Consider the following 20124-nt stretch of genomic DNA (forward strand, 5'->3'; position numbering starts at 1 on the left):
GCCAACATCGCCGAGGTTGTTTGCATTTGCCGCACTGGTCCCTATTGGGACAATCTCCGTGTGTGGGTGTGGGTGGGGGGGGGGGCAGTAATGACCCCAGGGGCATAATTTAAACAAACCTTCACAAGCAATTGTGACTTTACATGTAAACTTGGCTAAAAATAGACTTCGCTCATGTAGACTTGGCTAGAAATGGAGCTTATAATAGCATTTTTTATGCTTTCAAGACATGGGCAGATCTGGCTGGTTTTCAGATGGAACTGAGTTATAATGGATATCTAAATACTGTACAAGTTTCATTGAGATACAATCAAAACTGAAGACTGTATCAGGCTCACAAGCTAGTGTTTACACAATAGCATTTTTTTATACTATCAAGGGCCATAATCTAGGCATGCATGGGCAGATCTGGCTGGTTTTCGAAAGGAACCGAGCTCTAATGGATATCTAAATACTGTACAAGTTTCATCGAGATACAATCAAAAATGAAGACTGTATCGTGTTCACAACCAATTGTTTACACAATAGCATTTTTTTTTTTATACTATCAAGGGCCATAATCTAGGCATGCATGGGCGGATCTGGCTGGTTTTCGAAAGGAACCAAGCTCTAATGGATATCTAGATACTGTACAAGTTTGATCAAGATACAATCAAAACTGAAGACTGTATCGTGTTCACAACCAATTGTTTACAGACGTACGGATGCGCATACTACGTAGACATTACCATCGCATAAGCTCTTCTGGCCAGTAGAGCTAAAAACAAGAGCTGTCATATGACAGTGTGCTCGACTTTATGCCGCTTTGTCTTAAAAATGGATGCATAAATGATGTAATATTTACCTGTAAAAAAAAATTGATCAAGGGCCATAATTTGTATTTAGGATTATATGTAGTTATGTAAGCTAATTATGTGATGACTGTAAACAATTGTGTGAAGTATAAAGTTCATCAAATGAACAGTATTGTAAAACCCCAAATTGCCCTAAAACTTGAACCAAACTTTTGAAGTCGATGGAGGACTATAAATTGTATATAGGATAATATTGAGTTATGTAATATAATTTTGTGATGGCCATGAACAACTATGTTAAGTATTGAATGAACAGTATAGGAATTATTCGTGAAAATCCCAACTTGCACTAAAACTTTAACCTGACACAATGTGCCCTAAAACTAAGTTTCTAAGTAAATCAGTGGCCATAATTTATATTTAGGATGATATGGAGTTATGTAACCTAATTGTGTGATGGTCCTGAACAATTGTGTGAAGTATGAAGTGACTTGAATAAAGGGTATTGAGGTTATAAGTGAAAATACTTGCCCTAAAACTTTAACCAAATGCCGACACTGGGCTGAGTAGTATAGCCCTTTTTATACTTATACTCAAATAGTCGGGCTAAAAAACAGTTCAATCCTTTTTTTTACCAAATTACATCAAGCTTGTACATGAAGCAAATTTGACATCTGACCAATTATTGAAAAGGAACCATGAAGCACAAGACAATAAAACTTTGAAGAAGAAACACAACAACATGAAAAAGTATCTTATTAAAAAAGTCTGATATTGTATGCCTCTACAGCAACTTTGAACAGCAGCAAAATTAATATAACAAGATTTGAGGGGAAAATCAACAAGACAAAATGAGAAAGATTCAGCCATTATTTCAAAATTAATAGCCATTGAATACTGGAACTAGTCATTGCCAAAAGAAGTCCAGGATCTAAAAGCATCCATGAAACAAAGCAAAATTAAATGATTGATCACTTTCGTTTAACAATACAATGTTTATAACCAACACACAATACTCATTTCAAATAAAATAAACCTGAGGAAACACATTATCCTGTGGGTCAAGATTTTTATATATCAAAGATAAGATGTCCAGTTGAGTCTAGGAATAGCCAAAATTATAAAAAGGCCATACATTATAAACACAAGAAAAAGATACATCTTTTGTAACATGCATCACTCAGGTCAGATCAATAGCAAAATTTTAAACGATGCTAACGACTGTTCACCCTTTCTAGTAAACTAAGGCTTGCCTTATCAACAGTTCAAACTTGAAAAGAAAAAGTTGAAAAGACAATGTGCTATGACCTATGTATAGTAACTTAGTTACATGTTGGACATAAGACAGTTCTCAAAGTTGTTTGACAGCTCACATGATATACTAAATGCTCTTAAAACCTTCAATCATGTGAAAACAAATGAATCATTCATAACAATAACCTGTCAGAGTAATCAATATGCTTTTATGTTCCCAAATAAACTTCCTTTATCCAAGCACCAATCATATATTCTCTGTAAAACAACAAAGGATCAATGTTTTTTTGCTAAACTGTAAATAACACACAATCATTTTTCATTGCATTTTCTGACAACTTCATCTACATTCACTGCATGTATTTAAGCATTTAGTACTTTTGGATCTCATTACAATTGCAACACCAATTAATTTATATTGGATTGACTTTTTCTTCAAAATATGCAATATTCAAATATTACAAAAAACTGCATCTTGTTTGTTTTGACATCAAAGGCAAGTCTTAAACAAGAGTACCAAAGAACGAACATAAACACTTGTCTGTTGATGTTTTAGCAGTCAATAAGGGGCACAAGTGAATAAAATCATAAATGCTACAATTATTACCCTCATGATACAGGTGTGTTGTCTCTGCTGTTCTGGGCCAAGTATCATGTGAATATCTTCAAAAGGTTTTTAGAGTAATAGTCAGGGTTTATTTAAATATATGTTTCTATTTTTCCAAAACACAACTTAAGCATCTTTTCATTCATGTACATATTCATTTAGCACTCATGATTGATAAAAAATGTTGGGTTGTTACAATCACTTTCGTTTGTTTTTGTTCATGTTGCTGATCTTTTTGATAATCAAATGGCTTTTTCTCCTCCAAAGAGCTCCATTTTCCTTTTTACTTTTTTCCAGAGCCTTTTTAATGGCATCCTGTCTAGGGGTAATTCCTACATCCAAATAAGTTTTAAAGAACTTCTTGAGTTCTTCAACTTCCTTTTCACTCCATTTCTGTCTTGTACTCTGTGCAGCCTTTTTTCTCTTAGGTTGACATACAGCATCACTGTCTTCTCCAGATGATTCTTCCTTCTCCCTTAAATATACAAGTCTAAATTTGTAATTGCTACACTCATGATATATGATAGCAGCAGCCAATTGTATAATACTTGAGAGAGCCTACTTAAGATCAAAGATAATATCATAATTTGATGTGATTTAATAACTTACAAGCGATTATAATACACAAAATTCAGCACAGCTGTCCAAAACAAGTCTCCCAAATCTTACGTCCATCCAAAGCTGTTTTAACAAATATAAAACAGTCTCTGTTTGAAGTCCCTCAAAACTGTCCATCAAAAGTCACCCGATGTAAGTCCATCTGAAGCCCCGTAAACTTCTCCAAAACAAAGTCTCCTAAGTTTGGTTAGTTTGAAGTCCCTCAAAACTGTCCATCAAAAGTCACCCGATGTAAGTCCATCTGAAGCCCCTTACATCTGAAGCCCCGTAAACTTATCCATAAAGAAGTCTCCTAAGTTTGGTCAGTTTGAAGTCCCTCAAAACTGTCCATCAAAAGTCACCCGATGTAAGTCCATCTGAAGCCCCGTAAACTTTTCCAAAACAAAGTCTCCTAAGTTTGGTTAGTTTGAAGTCCCTCAAAACTGTCCATCAAAAGTCACCCGATGTAAGTCCATCTGAAGCCCCGTAAACTTATCCATAAAGAAGTCTCCTAAGTTTGGTTAGTTTGAAGTCCCACAAAACTGTCCATCAAAAGTCACCCGATGTAAGTCCATCTGAAGCCCCGTAAACTTATCCATAAAGAAGTCTCCTAAGTTTGGTTAGTTTGAAGTCCCACAAAACTGTCCATCAAAAGTCTCCAAATTTTTGTTTATAAGAAGTCCCAATAATATCAAAGTTTAAACTATATAAATATGTATGTATATGTATGGTTGTCTTTTGGTATATGTAGGCAAAATTTTATCTTATTGAAAATGTTTTTTCACAGCCGTGTAGTTCATATTCTAGCTTTACTGTGATACACCTGTGTATATTATTACTGAAAATTGTGATTATTTTTTATACATTAACATGATTTTCATAAATATAAAAATCTGGTGACACCCACACTAAGTAGAGTAGTATATAGCTCTAATTCTTGCTAAGGATTGATCAGTGGAAGTTAGGCTAATTGTTTTGTCCTATGCAATTCCTTATCAAAGTTGATAGTATCAAGAGTATTCAGTTTACCAAACTTCAATATCACTGCCGCTGTTGTACTCAGTCGGCAGTTCTGTTGCTTCTGCAGCAGTATTGGACATGTTGGGGGTCCATCCCTGATGTTCAGTCAGTAGATCTAAAATGACAAACACATTATAAATATTGATAACTGATTCAGAGTTTTTCCTAGTTGTATATATGAATGCCTTCACATTGGCATATCTGTCAAAGCAAATAACATATAAAACAAGAGATGTTAGTGAAACATTTATGCCCCCTTGGGAGCCAAATTGTTAGTAGGATTTGGACACTTAAATAAAATATGGACAATCAGAAAACCTTTTTTCAGCTTACAGTCACACTGACCTTGACCTTTGACCCACTGACCTCAAAATCAATAGGGTTCATCTGCTGGTCATGACCAATAAGCCTACCTAGTATGAGGTCCCTGGGTCAAAGCGTTCTCAAGTTATTGATCGGAAACCGTTTTTCATGTTAAGGTCACACTGACCTTGACCTTTGACCCACTGACCTCAAAATCAATAGGGTTCATCTGCTGGTCATGACCAATACACCTACCAAGTATGAGGTTCCTGGGTCAAAGCGTTCTCAAGTTATTGATCGGAAACCGTTTTTCATGTAAAGGTCACACTGACCTTGACCTTTGACCCACTGACCTCAAAATCAATAGGGTTCATCTGCTGGTGATGACCAATACACATACCAAGTATGAGGTCCCTCGGTCAAAGCGTTCTCAAGTTATTGATCGGAAACCATTTGGTATTCCGACCGACCGACAGACAGACAGACCGACCGACCGACCGACCGACATGTGCAAAACAATATACCCCACTTTTTTCAAAAGGGGGCATAAAAATGTATAATTATGAGAAAACAAACTTTGTATACAAAATTGAGACAATTTTCATTATCATTTTGAGAAATATGTTAAATTTAAGCTTTTTTGACATTAAGATACTTGCTTTGATACAAATGACAATGAAGGAATTGCTGGTGTGTTACAGTGTTTTACCTTCTGGAATTAACTCCGCAATGTCAAATTCTACACCTACATTTTATAGATATAATTTAATATTTCTGACCATACCTTTTAAATATTAACAGCTTATTTAATTTCTTCAATATTCAAGGACTTTCACAGATCTATGCTAACCTTTAGCATCACATGCTCAGGTGAAATAAGTAAGTTATAAACAAAAACAGCAGCTCACCAGCTACATCAATTTCTTCTAAGTTTTGGCCTTGGAACTTTCTGGTTAAATTCAGATCTTGAATTAACAGCAATTTTGATATGTAGACCCTTTCTACCATTCCTGACATTTGCTGATAAGCTGTTTTGTGAACAGATTTGGTGTGTCCCAAATGCTTGCAGACCCAGTCCAGTTGGTACTTGTCTAGACCCATGAGCTGAAATAGTAATATTTATTAAGAATAGTTAAAACTAGAGCTATCACTGAAGGTGATTAATACCCCCGAACGCCGCCTCTCATGATTTATCATTGTATGAAGTTTTATGCTATTCCATCTAGTAGTTTTCAAGTTATTGTCCGGACAAAAGTTTGACAAAAAAAAACACAGAAAAAGGCAATAATTCTGTAATTTGCTAAAATAGTGTAGTGATTCATGTACACTGAACTCCTCCTCATTGTGCTGTACCATTGTATTAAGTTTTATTACATTCCTTCCAGTAGTTTTCAAGTTATGCTCTGGACAAGAAAAAAGTAACAAAGGGCAATAAGTCTGTAATTGGCTGAAATAGAATTGCAGTTCCTGTACACTGCACTTCCTCTCATTATGATCTATCACTGTATGAAGATTAATTAAATTCCATCCAATAGTTTTCAAGTTATGCTCTGGACAAGAAAAAGGTAACAAAGGGCAGTGACTCTGTAATAAGCTGAAATAGAGTTATGCTTCCTGTACACTGCACTTCCTCTCATTGTGCTTTACCATTGTATGAAGTTTTAATAAATTCAATCTAGTAGTTTGCAAGTTAATGTCTGGAAAAAAATTGACAGCAAAAACAACAAATTAAGGGCAATAACTCAGTAATAAGCTAAAGTAGAGTTATGGTTCTTGAACACTGCACTTCCTCTCATTGTGCTTTACTATTGTATGAAGTTTCAATGAATTCCATCCAGTGCTTTTCAAGTTATACTCCGGACAAAAAAAAGTGACTAAGGGCAATAACTCAGTAATAAGCAAGAATATAGTTATGGTTATTGTACACTGCCCTTCTTCTCATTATGCTTCACTTCCTCTCATTATGTTCTATCATTGTATGAAGTTTAATCCAATTCCAACCAGTAGTTTTTAAGTTATGTTCGGACAAGGTAAATTGAAACAGACACCGACAAACCGACCGACCGGCCGACCACAGGGTGACTCCAATATACCCCCTTCAAACTTTGTCGGGGGTATAATACGATGACCCATGAACTAAAATAGTAATATTGATTATGAATAGTTAAAAGAAGATTACATTTTGTACTAGTATTGTCTGCTTTAAAACTATATCACCTGTTTCGAGTTCATAGTAAATTACAATACTGGTATAATATCCAGTTGATGAGCAAACAATGAGCTGAACATGTGCAATTCAAATAAAGTTATTACTATCATGTATTCAACTGCAATTATTCAAAAATTGGTTTAAGTCAATGAATTAAAATTTGTACTTTGAAATTAATAATTGAAAGACATGAGGCTAAGGACAACGGATTATAGATATTCTACCTGTGTAAGAGTTGCCATATACTTCCTCATTGACACACTTGTTATTCTGCTTGGAGCCTTCAATGCAAGTTCTTCACACACACTTTTCAGACTGTCGTATGCTCGTACATACTGATGTGCTGAAAGGCAAAAGGAAAGAAAAGGACCATTACACAAATGCAACTACTAACATGATCTGTTGTTGGACAGTGGGCTCGTCTATACACAACTTTGTCCTAAAAATGAATGCATTAATGATGTTATATGTGCCTGAAAAAAACAATCAAAGAAAAAAGTCATGAATATAATTTCTAAGTAAAAGAAGAGCCATAACATGCATTAAATGCATGGTAGTCTTATCTTACTTGATAAGTTGGTTAAGAAGCCTTGTATGAAGTTTCAATTCAATAAATCAAGTGGTTACAGAGATATGGATTTTAATTTAGTTTCACGCTTAAGTTTAACCAGAATTTCTAAACGAAATATAAAGGTCCATTAATTGAATTAAATGCAATAAAGATTTATCTTACTTGATCATTTCTGTTGGTGTAATGATTGAGAATCATTGTATAAAGTTAAAATGAAACCAGAGATGTTTGCCCCCCCCCCCCCATGAGCGCCATGTTGTCAGGATTATATGGACAATTGAATGAAATATGCATGGACCAAAATGACAGCTGATTTGTCACTGACATGAGATGCCTTTGAGGCAGTTTTAAGATTATGCCCATTCAAAGTGTGAGGATTGAGTGTGTTATGGCCATGACCTCTGACTATGACCTAAAAATACATCCTGTTCACCAAAAACCTAAAAGTTAAAGGGCCATGGATGCAGGCATTGACAAATTATCACACAAACAAGCTTCTTTCGTTCAAGGTCACTGTGATATTGACCTTTAACCCGATGACCCCAAAAATCAATAGGGGTCATCTACTTGTCAGGCCCAACCTTCATGTCAAGTTTGATGACCATAAATCCAGGAATTGTTGAGTTATCACTTGGACAAGCTTTGGTCTACCGACAGACATGTGCAAAGCAATATCTATTTTCATTCTCCTTCGAAGGGGTCATTATAATAAAAGTGGTCTTTGGGATATGCATTTTTAAGTAGTTGCACTCAAAACTTGAACCAGAAATTTGAAATGGGCCATAATTTGCATAAAATGCATTGTAGAGTTATCTTACTTGCTTAATTCAATTGGTGTGATGGTTAGGAAGCCTTATAGTTAGTTCAAATGCAATACATCAAGCAGTTGCTGAGATATAATGTAATTGGTACTTGCATGCAAAACCCTAACCAAGGTGTAAAGCTGACGCCAGGGCGAGTACTATAGCTCTCCTTATACTTCAAATAGTCGGGCTAAAAAAGGACAAGTATGACAGCCTGTTAATCACCTTTAATTTCATTAAAAGAAGATAGTAAACAGCAACTCCTTATCCAATCTTTCTTTTTTCAATAACTAGCTAGATTGCCATAGTCAATTCTTTGGCCATTAATTGCAGCGGACTGGAGAAACATATTTGGTTATCTAAATAATGATTTACAGTTCAATACCCCCATTCATTTTGGTAATATTTTGTTAAGAAGCGGCAGATTCAATTAAGTTTTAGTTGACAATCTTACATATATATGTTAAGGTTTCTTCCTCGTCACAAGTTATAATTGTGAAAATACATGGGTACACATCAAATCTGTCAAAAATAATAGTCCATTACTACAAACCTTTATTAGCAAACAGGTACTTGTTGCTGCTCTGCACCCCTGCAGCCAATCTAGCTTCTAAATTAGCAATGAAGGCCAGAGGTTTGTCTGCATCCTTTGGAATAATCACTGGGACTGGCTTACCACGCTGCAAGTTCATATGTTAATAAGATAAAAAAAATAAAAATAAAGGCACTACAATTTTCCCTTTACTCAGTTTGACATAGGTTTACCATCTGTAATCATACTATATCAACAATACCCTCAGTCACCACAAAAACTTGAAATAGAGATATATTGCTTGCATAAAAAGGACATCATGAAAGTATTTTTTCAACTAGAGCTACCAGTTAACATGATTAATACCCCACAATACTTCTTTTAAATACTGGAGAAAAAAGAAAGCTACTTCTAAATCCTAAATTTTGGACAGGACTCCCTAGTTTTTTTGAGCCATTGAGTCTGTCAGACTCCTAGTTACCTTGATGCAATAGAAAACTACAATAATAAATGTTTTTCTCATGTTCTAGCTTTCTGAAAGTTAAATTATGCTTGAATATTGCACATTTAAGTAATTTTGTTTCATTCTGTCCCCTTTCTGTAAGAAAAAACATTCTCAACCAGATTTTGAAAAAAGGGTAGGAGGGTGGATTGGTGGATGTTATTTTTTTATGGAAAAAAGCTAGACTCAATAAAACGTTTAAAAATATGGCACTCAAACGCAAGTTATTACTATCTTTGCTACCAATGATGACAATCTTAAATATGTTTTTCTCCAACCTAAGAAATAAATCTTAAAATCTGGGAATTTTATTGACTCAAAACTCAACATTTTCAAGGAGTTATTCCAACAGAACCCTGTCGAAAAATAGTATGTCATAGTCTTACACTAGATATTTTTTGGCCTACATTTTTCAAAATGTGGCATTGTAACATGATCATGCATACACCATACGCAGATAGGTAGCCTCAAACTTTTCGAGATACAAGTTTATGTTAAGTTAAGTTTAAAAGGGGCCAAAACAACCCTAGTTCATGTTTACAGCTAATGTGCATTTCATGGTGTAACATGTGTGTCAATAATTAAACAAGAACGCACCTTTCCTCTAATCATCATCAGACCTTGACTATCAAGAAGATGCTTTTCAACTGCTGTCAAGTCTTCAGCGATGGATGCATCCAAATCACTTAGATTGCTGCTTCTGGTCACAAAACTTTGGAGGCTAAAACAGACAGACAAGACAAAATGCAAAAGATCAAAATCAAAGATCACGACATAATGTTTTGAATAAAGATTTTTTTTTTTTTTCTTAGAGTCAGTATAAATATCTTTTTGAACTTACTCCAAGACTTCTAGTTCTCCAGAACGCCGCTTGTTAAACAGCAGAAGCCGAGTTTGGCACAGTTGTACCAGCCTGTGGAAGTTTGCAGTATTCATTTCTGTTGTCTGGAGTTCTGAGGCAAGATGTTTAGTCAACATCTCAACATCACCAGGAGCTGGGATATCTTTCTTCTCTGTCAATTGCCTTGCTTGCAGTACAGTTCTTGCAATCTTGGTTACACGTTCAGCCCATTCTATTTCCATCAAGGTTAGGAACCTTTTGCAGCTTTTCAGATCAGCGATATCAGTGTCATTTCCTTTCAGAAGACAAGCATACTTTGCATTTACTAGTCTCCTGATATCATACTTCAGCTTTATTGCATTGGATGGGGCCTTCAGATCATCAAGATCATCCATGTTAGGCATGCTTACTGACAGTGATGCCCTTACAAAGTTATCAAAATATGATGGGACTAAAAAATCCCACATTGTCTTTGTCCTACTACAAGATGGAGATTCATTTTGCTCATCTGCGTTTAGGGCATTAAGCAGTCTGGCACAGAGCCTCATACGTCCACTTGTATAATATTTACGCTTTTCAACATTGTCAAAGCTCCTCCGAAGCCAACTCTCTCCCAGCAATAGAATCAACATATCAGACTGGGCAGTTTTGGTCACATCGTCAGTTTTCATTATGCGGAATACTTCCTCTTTCATCATTTTAGATAGGTTTCCTTTAATGTGACCAGCTAAAATTTGAGCTTTCAACACAAGATCTTTCTTCCCTAGTCCATTTGTTTTCCCTTTGACACACTTTTTATAATGTTTTTTCAAACCTGACAACTGCACCCATTCAAAACAGTTTATACATGGTCCATACTTGCTTACATCGAGCAGATCCTTACTCGATCTCCTCGATACTACAAGCTCTCCTTCTTTGCTTTCGACGACTTCTCGATTGTGTAGGTCATCACCCATTTTTCTTAATCGAGTGAAATCTGGCTTTTCTTTTCTTAATTCATCGGCAACCTCTTTGATGTTTCTATGAGTTTTCATGTGAACAGGAATGTGTCCATTCATTTTCTTACAGAAGAAACAGTAATGAAAGTTATCATAGACTCTGTCATGTTTCTTCTTATATGCTTGACCACTTGAGGAATGAGCTCGTTTCAGATGTTTTCTCATGAAAATATTCGGATACTCAATATCTCGGATTATTTCATTCTCTTTAAACCTTCCTCCCTTTGATGTGATTTCTTCAGCAGGATCAGATTCACATTCGGGATCTGATTCACTATCTTCCGATTCAGATTGAAGAAACTTGCCTATGTTTATCTCAATTTCACTTTCATCCTCACTCTCAGAAACTGCAGGCGAGTCAACGAATGGAAATTGTTCCCTAAATGTCTCCAGGTGATGAAGCAAATCTTGCTCACATGAGGAGAGCTGCTCTACATCTGAAGATAGAATATGTCCAACATCAATGTTGTCATCAGCCTCCGATGATCCTTGCAAAGGGATGGGATATGCGCTGGCTGGAGGAACATCACTGGTTTTCATGGCACTGTCTTTATCTGGCAGCATTATGTCTGCTGAAAAACACAAACATAAATACACATAATTTTAGTCAAATCTAAACTATAAATATATGTCTGCTGAAAAAACACAACATCAATACATATAATTTAAGTCAAATCTAACCTATGAACATACGTAAATAAGCAATTAATGTACACCATAACATCCTTTACCCTGATCAAATACTTAAAGAAACTCACTCATGTTTTGGGCCAAAATTGAGCTGGCTGGAGGAACATCACTGGTTTCCATGGCACTGTCACTCTCTGGCAGCTTTATGTCTGCTGAAAAACAACAACATAAAAACATAATTTTAGTCAAATCTAACCTATAAATATATGACTGCTGAAAAAACAAAACATCAATACACATAATTTTAGTCAAATCTAACCTATAAATACATGTTATATATGTCTGCTGAAAAAACACAATCAATACACATAATTTTAGTCAAATCTAACCTATAAATATATATGTCAATAAGCAATTAATGTACACCAAAACATCCTTATCCCTGGTCAAATACTTAAAGGAACTCACTCATGTTTTGGGCCAAAACTGAGCTGGCTGGGGGAACCTCACTGGTTTCCATGGCACTGTCACTCTCTGGCAGCTTTATGTCTACTGAAAAACAACAACATAAATACACATAATTTTAGTCAAATCTGACCAATAAATATATGTTATATATGTCTGCTGAAAAACACAACATCAATACACATAATTTTAGTCAAATCTAACCTATAAATATATGTTAATAAGCAATTAATGTGCACCAAAACATCTCTTCCCCTGGTCAAATACTTAAAGGAACTCACTCATGTTTTGGGCCAAAATTGAGCTGGCTGGGGGAACCTCACTGGTTTTCATGGCACTGTCACTCTCTGACAGCTTTATGTCTGCTGAAAAACACAAACATAAATACGCATAATTTTAGTCAAATCTAACCTATAAATATATGTCTGCTGAAAAAAAACACAACATCAATACATATAATTTAAGTCAAATCTAACCTATGAACATATGTAAATAAGCAATTTATGTGCACCATAACATCCTTTACCCTGATCGAATACTTAAAGAAACTCACTCACGTTTTGATTCAAAATTGAGTTTTCCTGGTAATGCATCTGAAAACACTTATTTTATAATTATTTTGATCTTTGATACTGATGAATTAAATACAATAAAAGTATAAAAAAATATTCTGGTTGAAATAGGAAGTAAACCCACCCTGGGACAGTAAAGAAACAATGAGAAAACTGAAACCTTAACCACTCTTGTCACATAAGCTTAGGGATATGCTAACCTTTATGGAATACATAGGTAGCATCACATGATAGTATCAATTAACCATTTACAACCTTTGCTGAATCATGCTTCTAACGCTTTTCAAAATTGTTGACTTGATAAGACAATATTTGAGCTAATATCAACATTTGTTAATAAAAGGTTCAAGCTGTCAGTAACTAAGTTTTAACACTCCTTGTGATTTGCAACACTTTTCGTACTTAAATTATTGATCAATTGTAATTATTTTAGGTAATCCATTTTTACTGCATTGATTTACAATTTACAAGTGGCCTCTTTGCAAAAAATTAATTTTGAAGGTCATTCTAGGAAAGATAACAGCTTCATGACTAATAATAGGCTCCAAGATGACTGGTTAAGTAATAACTTACTGTCTGCCCACTCAATATCCTCAAGGAATTGACTCAAAGTATTGGGTTTTTTCCTCAATGCAGCTGAAAATAAAATGTTTTAACATTTACTTAATATTTCTATGCATCAGTGATACACCAATGACCAATTAAAAAGGATTAACTTAAAGCTGCACTCTCACAGATTGAACGTTTTGACAAAAAAAATTTTTTGGCGAAAATACATGGAAACCAGTTATATAAGACTGCTGAAAAAAATTAGATTGCAGATTTTCATATTCAAGCTAAAAAATTTATGTTCTATGTATATTTCTTAAACCGTAAGTAATGGTTTAAGCCATAAAACATTAATTTTCAAACGGAAATATGAAAATCGGCGATCTGATCTTTTGTCAGTAAACTTTTATCATTGGTTTGCAGATATTTATGCAAAAATTTGCTCTTTCCAAGACCAACAATTGTAAAAATGGTATATCTGTGAGAATGCAGCTTTAAACCAAACAATCCTGATGATTAGTCAATGTTCAGAGTAATTTAAGGAAATTTAAATGCGTGAAATTCTGCATTTTGGGAAATTTAAATGCGTAAACGTCTCTAATGGGGAAAATCAACATATGAGGATTGAAGACACCTTTTAAACACTTTTAAAATGTATGGACCAATTAATAGACATGTAGATCTTATTGAGGGAGAAATCATTCCTTTTTTAACATGACACAATGACAAGGGAAGGAGAGAGATTAATTTTAATCTTCATAGAGTTGAGTCGTCAAGGGAAAAAATTGATAATAGTATATGACTGTATGGTCCTCGAACAACTTTTAAATTATACAGCATTTTTCTTATGTTAACTTATAAGATAAACAGAATAATTTACCCATATAGAATAAATTTTTATTGTAAATTTTTGAAGTAAGATCTTTCTTTTTGGAAAAAATACCTGTGAATTGGGAAAAAAATATCTGGAAATTGGGATAATATGTCATTTTCCCCCAATTGTGAAGTAGCCTTATTTCGGCCCCTGGAAAAGAAGATGAAAAAGCCCTGCATGATTTATTGCAATAGATAGTTACACCCCAAGGATTGATATTTCAGCCGTTGTGGGTCTTTTAAATGGAAACCAGAGCGGTCACAGACAGCTATATCCCCCGCCTCATGGGGGCATTTTTTGTAACGAAAGCTAATCAATGGAAAGGGTAGTTTCTCAGGAACATTAGAAATGCGTAAAATTAAGAAAGGGCAATAACTCTTTCAAAAAAGGTCAAATTGCAAAAGCCTGACAATATGCACTGGGTCACTATATAGTCCTATCAATCTGTGAAAGTTTGGTAGAAATCGAATGAGAAATGTAAGAGGAGATGCAAAGAAATGAATGTGGGATGGACGGACGTACACAAGCACAGACGCGCCTACCATTACTTAATATCCCCTCGCCTTTCCTGCAAGAGACTAGACAGCTTTTCTTTCAACTGTAAAATTTCCCAATTCCAGCATTTTCACGACGCAAAATTTCCCAAAATAGGCAGAAAAAGCCCTGATATGCACACCTACAATAGGTAGCGTCTATAGTGAACAGTTGCATCTTTTTAATTTTCATGATATTGTACCATAAAATGCTTCTTTTATTGCATGTTTTACATGAGAAAAAACACTAACTCATAAACTAAAATACCGTAATTCACCTAAGAGTTCGGACACCTTAAATTAATTATTTTTTTCGCTGTCTGAAAACAGAGAAAATTACAATTTTATTTACATGTTTGTTTAACCTGCCTTTTTTCTTCATGTTTGCATTTTACCACTTATTAATTTACCCGTAGTAATCAATGGTCATAAACTTATTTATTACACCTATAAGTGTAAATCCTTCATCAAGTTAATTAAAAGACCATTTTATACATGCATTGAACTGAATAAACACATTATATCGAATTCAGATCAAAGAGTCACACTGTGTGACGTCACATAACTTACAGTTATACCCACGAGGATCTCGTGGAGAGCATGTACACTGCTATGCAGGATTAATGTATAACTTTACGATTATTGATTCATACAGTCTATATGTGTGGTACAAGTTTGAAAATTTATTGGCAGATCGTTTTACAAACATGTTATGTCTATGTTTTCTCAATCCCTTGTCTTAATCCTCCAATAAATATATCACACTTCCTTTTCAACAGCCAATAAATCGTTTAGGATGGGTAGTAACTAATTAACTTGTCACATTTGTGTATACGGCTAGGTAATCTAGCCAGGCATTGTTAAGATAATAATCAATAATCTTCGTCTGTGAAACTTGGTAACTGTGAAAGTTACGATTGATGTCCTTTGGGTGTCCGAAAATTAGGTACGCAAAATAAATTATTTTGGAAAATAATTATGAGTGTCAGAATATTTAGAGTGTCCGAACTCTTAGGTGAATTACGGTACTAACTCATAAACTAACATTTAATTATTAACAATGCAGAAAAAGGCTGCAACATTTCTGAACGTCATATGAAAAGTATCAAATATGTGCATTTAGTGCCAAGCAGTTTGGCATTCAGTGATGCAGAGCCTGCTGCATGATGCAGAGTACTCTACATAGTTGTATTATTTTGTTGTGTATTGTACACTCTTAGTCATTCATTGAAGTGTACTTAATATTGCAATTTGCTCAAGTTTAATAGTGTAATACAAATTTAGTAAACACATGAATCTAATGATGCATTTATACGAACTAACACATTGCTTTGGTTGGTCATATAAAAATTTTAACAATTTATTTTACTGGACAGATTCTTTTTATGTAGCTTGAGCGCAGTGGCCATGAAACGCAATGCAGCAATTACCTCCCTTTGCATTATCAACAGAACAGTGTTTTTAACTGTAACAGGGTAAAAACTTTCAAGCTAAACAGGAACATTTCACAAACATACAAATGCCCTTTTCCTTGAAGCTGCTGTTCACCAAGTTTGTAAACGCCGAAAGCTGTGAATGCTTGACTCTAAAACTAAGAATAGACTTCATCATATAATGACTGAATTCACATAAGTCTATACTTATTTATTAGAAGTCACATCTACACTCAGTACAGTAGGTTTTTTGTCTGTAGTGGCATCTTCTCATAAACTCCCCAGGGTTGCAGGTATATCCCAGTATTTGTACCTTAGAAAGTTCATATGGTTGGTACTTCCACATTTTTACATAGGGATCTAATATTGCTCTTATACAAAAAACAAACCTATATAAATCATGACAAGAAACAAAACGATCAGATTTTACATAAATTGTCAGTATAAAATAGGGCTTTTTAATTTTTAGTTACGCCAAAACGGATTATTTACTTGGCGGGTGCATCACATTTTGAGAAAATTATGTGGCGATTGACATTTGAACTTTGCCAATGATTACGTTACCAGATTGCAAGAGAAAAAGAAAATTGTCAAAAACTTACATAAAATTGACACCGTTTGTACAACGCATTGAATTTTATTTACTGATATATCACATCTATAAAGACACATGCATCTTTTGCAGTTTTTGCGCATTTTTCCAAATAAAAATTTACTGCAGTTGTTTACCCCTATATCCAAGTAAGTTTGAAAATAGCGTCGGTATATCAATCTGTAGTCATAAACAGATATGATTTAAACCAGGAGACCATTATGTGCTACTTTCAAACGTGTAAACATAGATGAGACAGCAACGAGTTGTTTTTATTATGTAAAGTCAGCCTCCTACTAGCTCACATTGACAATTCTAGGCTTGTTTTGAGGAAATACATACTGTATTTGCTAATTTTTGGACCATCTGGTGTCTAGCCCCTTTAAAATTTAAGCTTGATATTGCAATATATTGATAAATCGATGTTGGATTCAAAGCATTTTCACTTTAAAAGAGACACAAATTGTCCCATTTTGATGGTAGGGGTACATTTCCTAAAATGGAGAATAAAAAACGCTTTATTTTCTTACTTATGAACTACTCATGTACTTACTTTGCATTGTCACATTTACAGTAAACTGTGACTGTGTCGCTGTCCTCGACATCTTCCCATGCTACTAACTTGACTGGCCATTTTACTTTTTTTGGGAGTCCGGGGAGTGTGCTCCAATACATACATGTAGCCTGATCATCCATTATTAAATCTGAAATAAAAAAGGATATTGTACAAGGGGACCACGCAGTTTCCACTTTACAAAAATAAGAGATCATAAAAAATTCTTGATTGACAAGAAACAATCATTTTTCCAACAAAATAAAATAAATAATTGAATCTTCCTTAAGATATTGTGCAACATTACTTTTAAAAGATTAATTAATAGTCATTTTGAAGCACCCTTTTAAATTGTGATTGGCAAAATTACAAGTCTGTGTGAATGTGACTTTCATCCAAAGTCTCTGAGGCTTGATTGTCCGTGTGAAAGTATTTAAACTTGTAAAAAAATATATTTTCATGACAAAATTACAAGTCCATGTGATTTTTGTCCACAATATCTGAGGCTTGGTTAGTCTCTGTATAATATTTATCCTTTGATACATGACAAATTTACATGTCTGTGTGAATGTGACTTTCGTCCAAAAAAATTGAGACTTTGTTGTTGGTGTTTAAGTGACTGTTTTATTTCAATTTGTTAACTATGCCCTTTCATGACAAAATAACATGTCCATGTGAGTGTGACTTTTGTCCAAATTATCTGAGGCTTGATTGTCCGTGACAATGTGGCTGTTGTGAACTTAGTCACTTAAAACTGGCAAGTCAGTGTGAATGTGACTTTTGTCCAAAATATAGGTTAAGTTGTCCATGTCAAAGTGACTATTTTTCTAAGACATGAACTTTGTCTAATAGATGCTTTTTTAAGACTGTGACAATGTGACTTTCGTCCACGTGACAATGTGACTTTCGTCCACAATGTCTGAGGCTTGGTTGTACATGTCAGGATGACAATTTAATGTAAAAAAGTGGGACTTTTGTTACGGAGATTAAGCTTTTATTTGACCACATTTATGGGACAGTGTTCAAAACAACTTCTTAAAACTATGTTGCTGAATGGAGTGATTATAATACAGGGTTCGAATTTAACTTTGAGGACCACTCGCAAAATTTTGCGAGTGCATTTTGAGGCAACTTGCAAAATGAAAAATCAACTTGCAATTTTATTATTTGCTTTATTCCCTTATAATATTGTCTAATTAGAGTAGAAATTAACACCTAAGACATATTATGAATATTAAAAAGTATCAATCTTGAGTGACTCGACTATTAGAACTTGTTGATGGTTGATGGCTTATTCTATTTGGGGGGGGGGGGGGTATGGAAAGACTCATCTGATGCTGGCAGCTTTTTGATAACAAAGCTGTCCAATAATTTGACATTGTTCACTTTGTATATTTACCCTCGCCATCGGGTAATTTAATACCCATTCGAGTATTAAAAACAATAAAATATTAAATTTAAAACAAAAAAGCAACAGTAAATGTAGCGTGGATACTTTGGACCATGAAATATATCGATCAACGAAGTCTATTCATTTTGACAGTTGGGCGGAAATATATTCAAAGGATGATGGGGTTTACATAAAGTGGGCGAAAGCGCTAAATTTAGCCAATGATTGAGCTAGTTGATTGCGTCATTCATATCAACTTTGTATTATGCACGCCTCGGAGCATCCCGGAAAGATTCGAGATAAAACTCGGCCTTTTCCGTATTAAAAGTCACTCGCAATTTCCAAATGTCGCTCGCATTTTGCCAGTATGTGAGTCTAAATTCGAACCCTGTAATACTTCAACAGGTTGCATTTGATGTGTATTGCATTACCCTGTCATACTTCATGTCCATCATTAGCAGTCATGTATTCAATTTTTTTCATACAAGACTCGCCCAAAGTATGCCTGATTCAAAAGAAGTTTAACATAAATAAAATAGGAGCATCATGTTCAACACTTACCAAGCATTAACTGTATACAGCGTCACATTTACCACCAGTCAAAGCACAAATTAAACTTTATGTTTTTGCAATAACATATGTTCGCCAATTTTTCTGCATCTTCGAGTGAATACACTTTAACAGCAGTTATAAGATTACTATCCGATTCTGTTATTATCAATGAACTTACAATTGAATCCAAAAGTATTTCAGCCAACAACATTCGAAATGAAAGTGAATTCGTAAAAAATATTGTGCACATGTTGGTACCATATTTTCTAGCGCCAACTATGTAAAAATATGTCCCAGTTTCGTGTAATCGAGAATAGCGATCGTTAAAAGTATGGATAATATCAGAAAAAGCACAACGACAGCAATTATCAACAATATTTTAAATAATTCCATTTTGTCACTCGAACAATGATTCGCGAAAATATATTTCAATTTATCTTTATCAACACAAAAGTCGTGAACAATTGTTCTTATGAATTGCCACTCATCCTTGGACAGATTATCTTATGAATTGCCACGCATATTTGGACAGATTAACTTTGATATACAGTACGTACTAATGAAGACGGACTTACCTTTGTGTGTTTATTGGTGATAAAATAATCCAACGCACATGGCCGGAAATCAACAACTGCGCATGCACATTTTAACAATCGTAATAACTCGGCAATCTCCGGCAAGCTCCGTAATGGTCGAGGTGTTCCGATTGGTTACACAATCAACCATGGTAAAAGGGACATAACTGTGATTACAGCACTATGGACATCAGTCGGACAATGGACAAAAAGGTTCCGCCAACTTATGAGACTTTTTCTTAAGTGACTTTAAAAAGTCACATACGGCTCATTTCTACCTATAAGAAAACAGCTTTATGTGACTAGTCACTTAAACCGAAAAAGTCACATAATACCTCAACATACTGAAACTAAGTCTCTTTAATACCAATTCGT

At 34.6% G+C, this 20124-nt stretch overlaps 1 protein-coding gene across 6 annotated transcripts; it reads right to left on the reverse strand.

Annotated features, from left to right (window-relative positions):
• Positions 1–497: 497 nt before the first annotated feature.
• Positions 498–19794, reverse strand: LOC128239273 (uncharacterized). Of its 6 annotated transcripts, none has more exons than XM_052955841.1 (14): positions 19750–19794; positions 17233–17383; positions 13272–13334; positions 12684–12719; positions 12408–12491; positions 12130–12210; positions 11790–11873; positions 10034–11603; positions 9790–9913; positions 8712–8838; positions 7009–7127; positions 5484–5679; positions 4282–4387; positions 498–3130 (listed from the first exon to the last, which is right to left on the reverse strand). In XM_052955841.1, the coding sequence occupies exons 2-14, from the start codon at positions 17282–17284 to the stop codon at positions 2854–2856; spliced, it is 2919 nt and encodes a 972-aa protein (XP_052811801.1). In that variant the 5' UTR covers positions 17285–17383; positions 19750–19794; the 3' UTR covers positions 498–2853. The 6 variants fall into 6 exon arrangements, with proteins under 6 accessions (XP_052811801.1, XP_052811802.1, XP_052811803.1 ...); XM_052955842.1 differs by having other exon boundaries at positions 11790–11870; positions 12130–12213; XM_052955843.1 differs by having other exon boundaries at positions 10034–11600; positions 12130–12213.
• Between the last annotated feature and the right edge of the window lie 330 nt (positions 19795–20124).

The sequence above is a fragment of the Mya arenaria genome, chromosome 6, assembly GCF_026914265.1.
Source record: "Mya arenaria isolate MELC-2E11 chromosome 6, ASM2691426v1".
Taxonomy (NCBI): Eukaryota; Metazoa; Mollusca; class Bivalvia; order Myida; family Myidae; genus Mya; species Mya arenaria.

Excerpts from the sequence above, each read along its gene's own strand:
- LOC128239273 (XM_052955840.1), bottom strand. The coding sequence starts at position 17,284 with ATGTCGAGGACAGCGACACAGTCACAGTTTACTGTAAATGTGACAATG. Across the intron at positions 11,874-12,129 it reads AGTTTTGGCCCAAAACATGA|CAGACATAAAGCTGCCAGAG; the intron begins GTGAGTTCCTTT and ends GTTGTTTTTCAG. Across the intron at positions 5,680-7,008 it reads ATATGGCAACTCTTACACAG|CTCATGGGTCTAGACAAGTA; the intron begins GTAGAATATCTA and ends TTACTATTTCAG.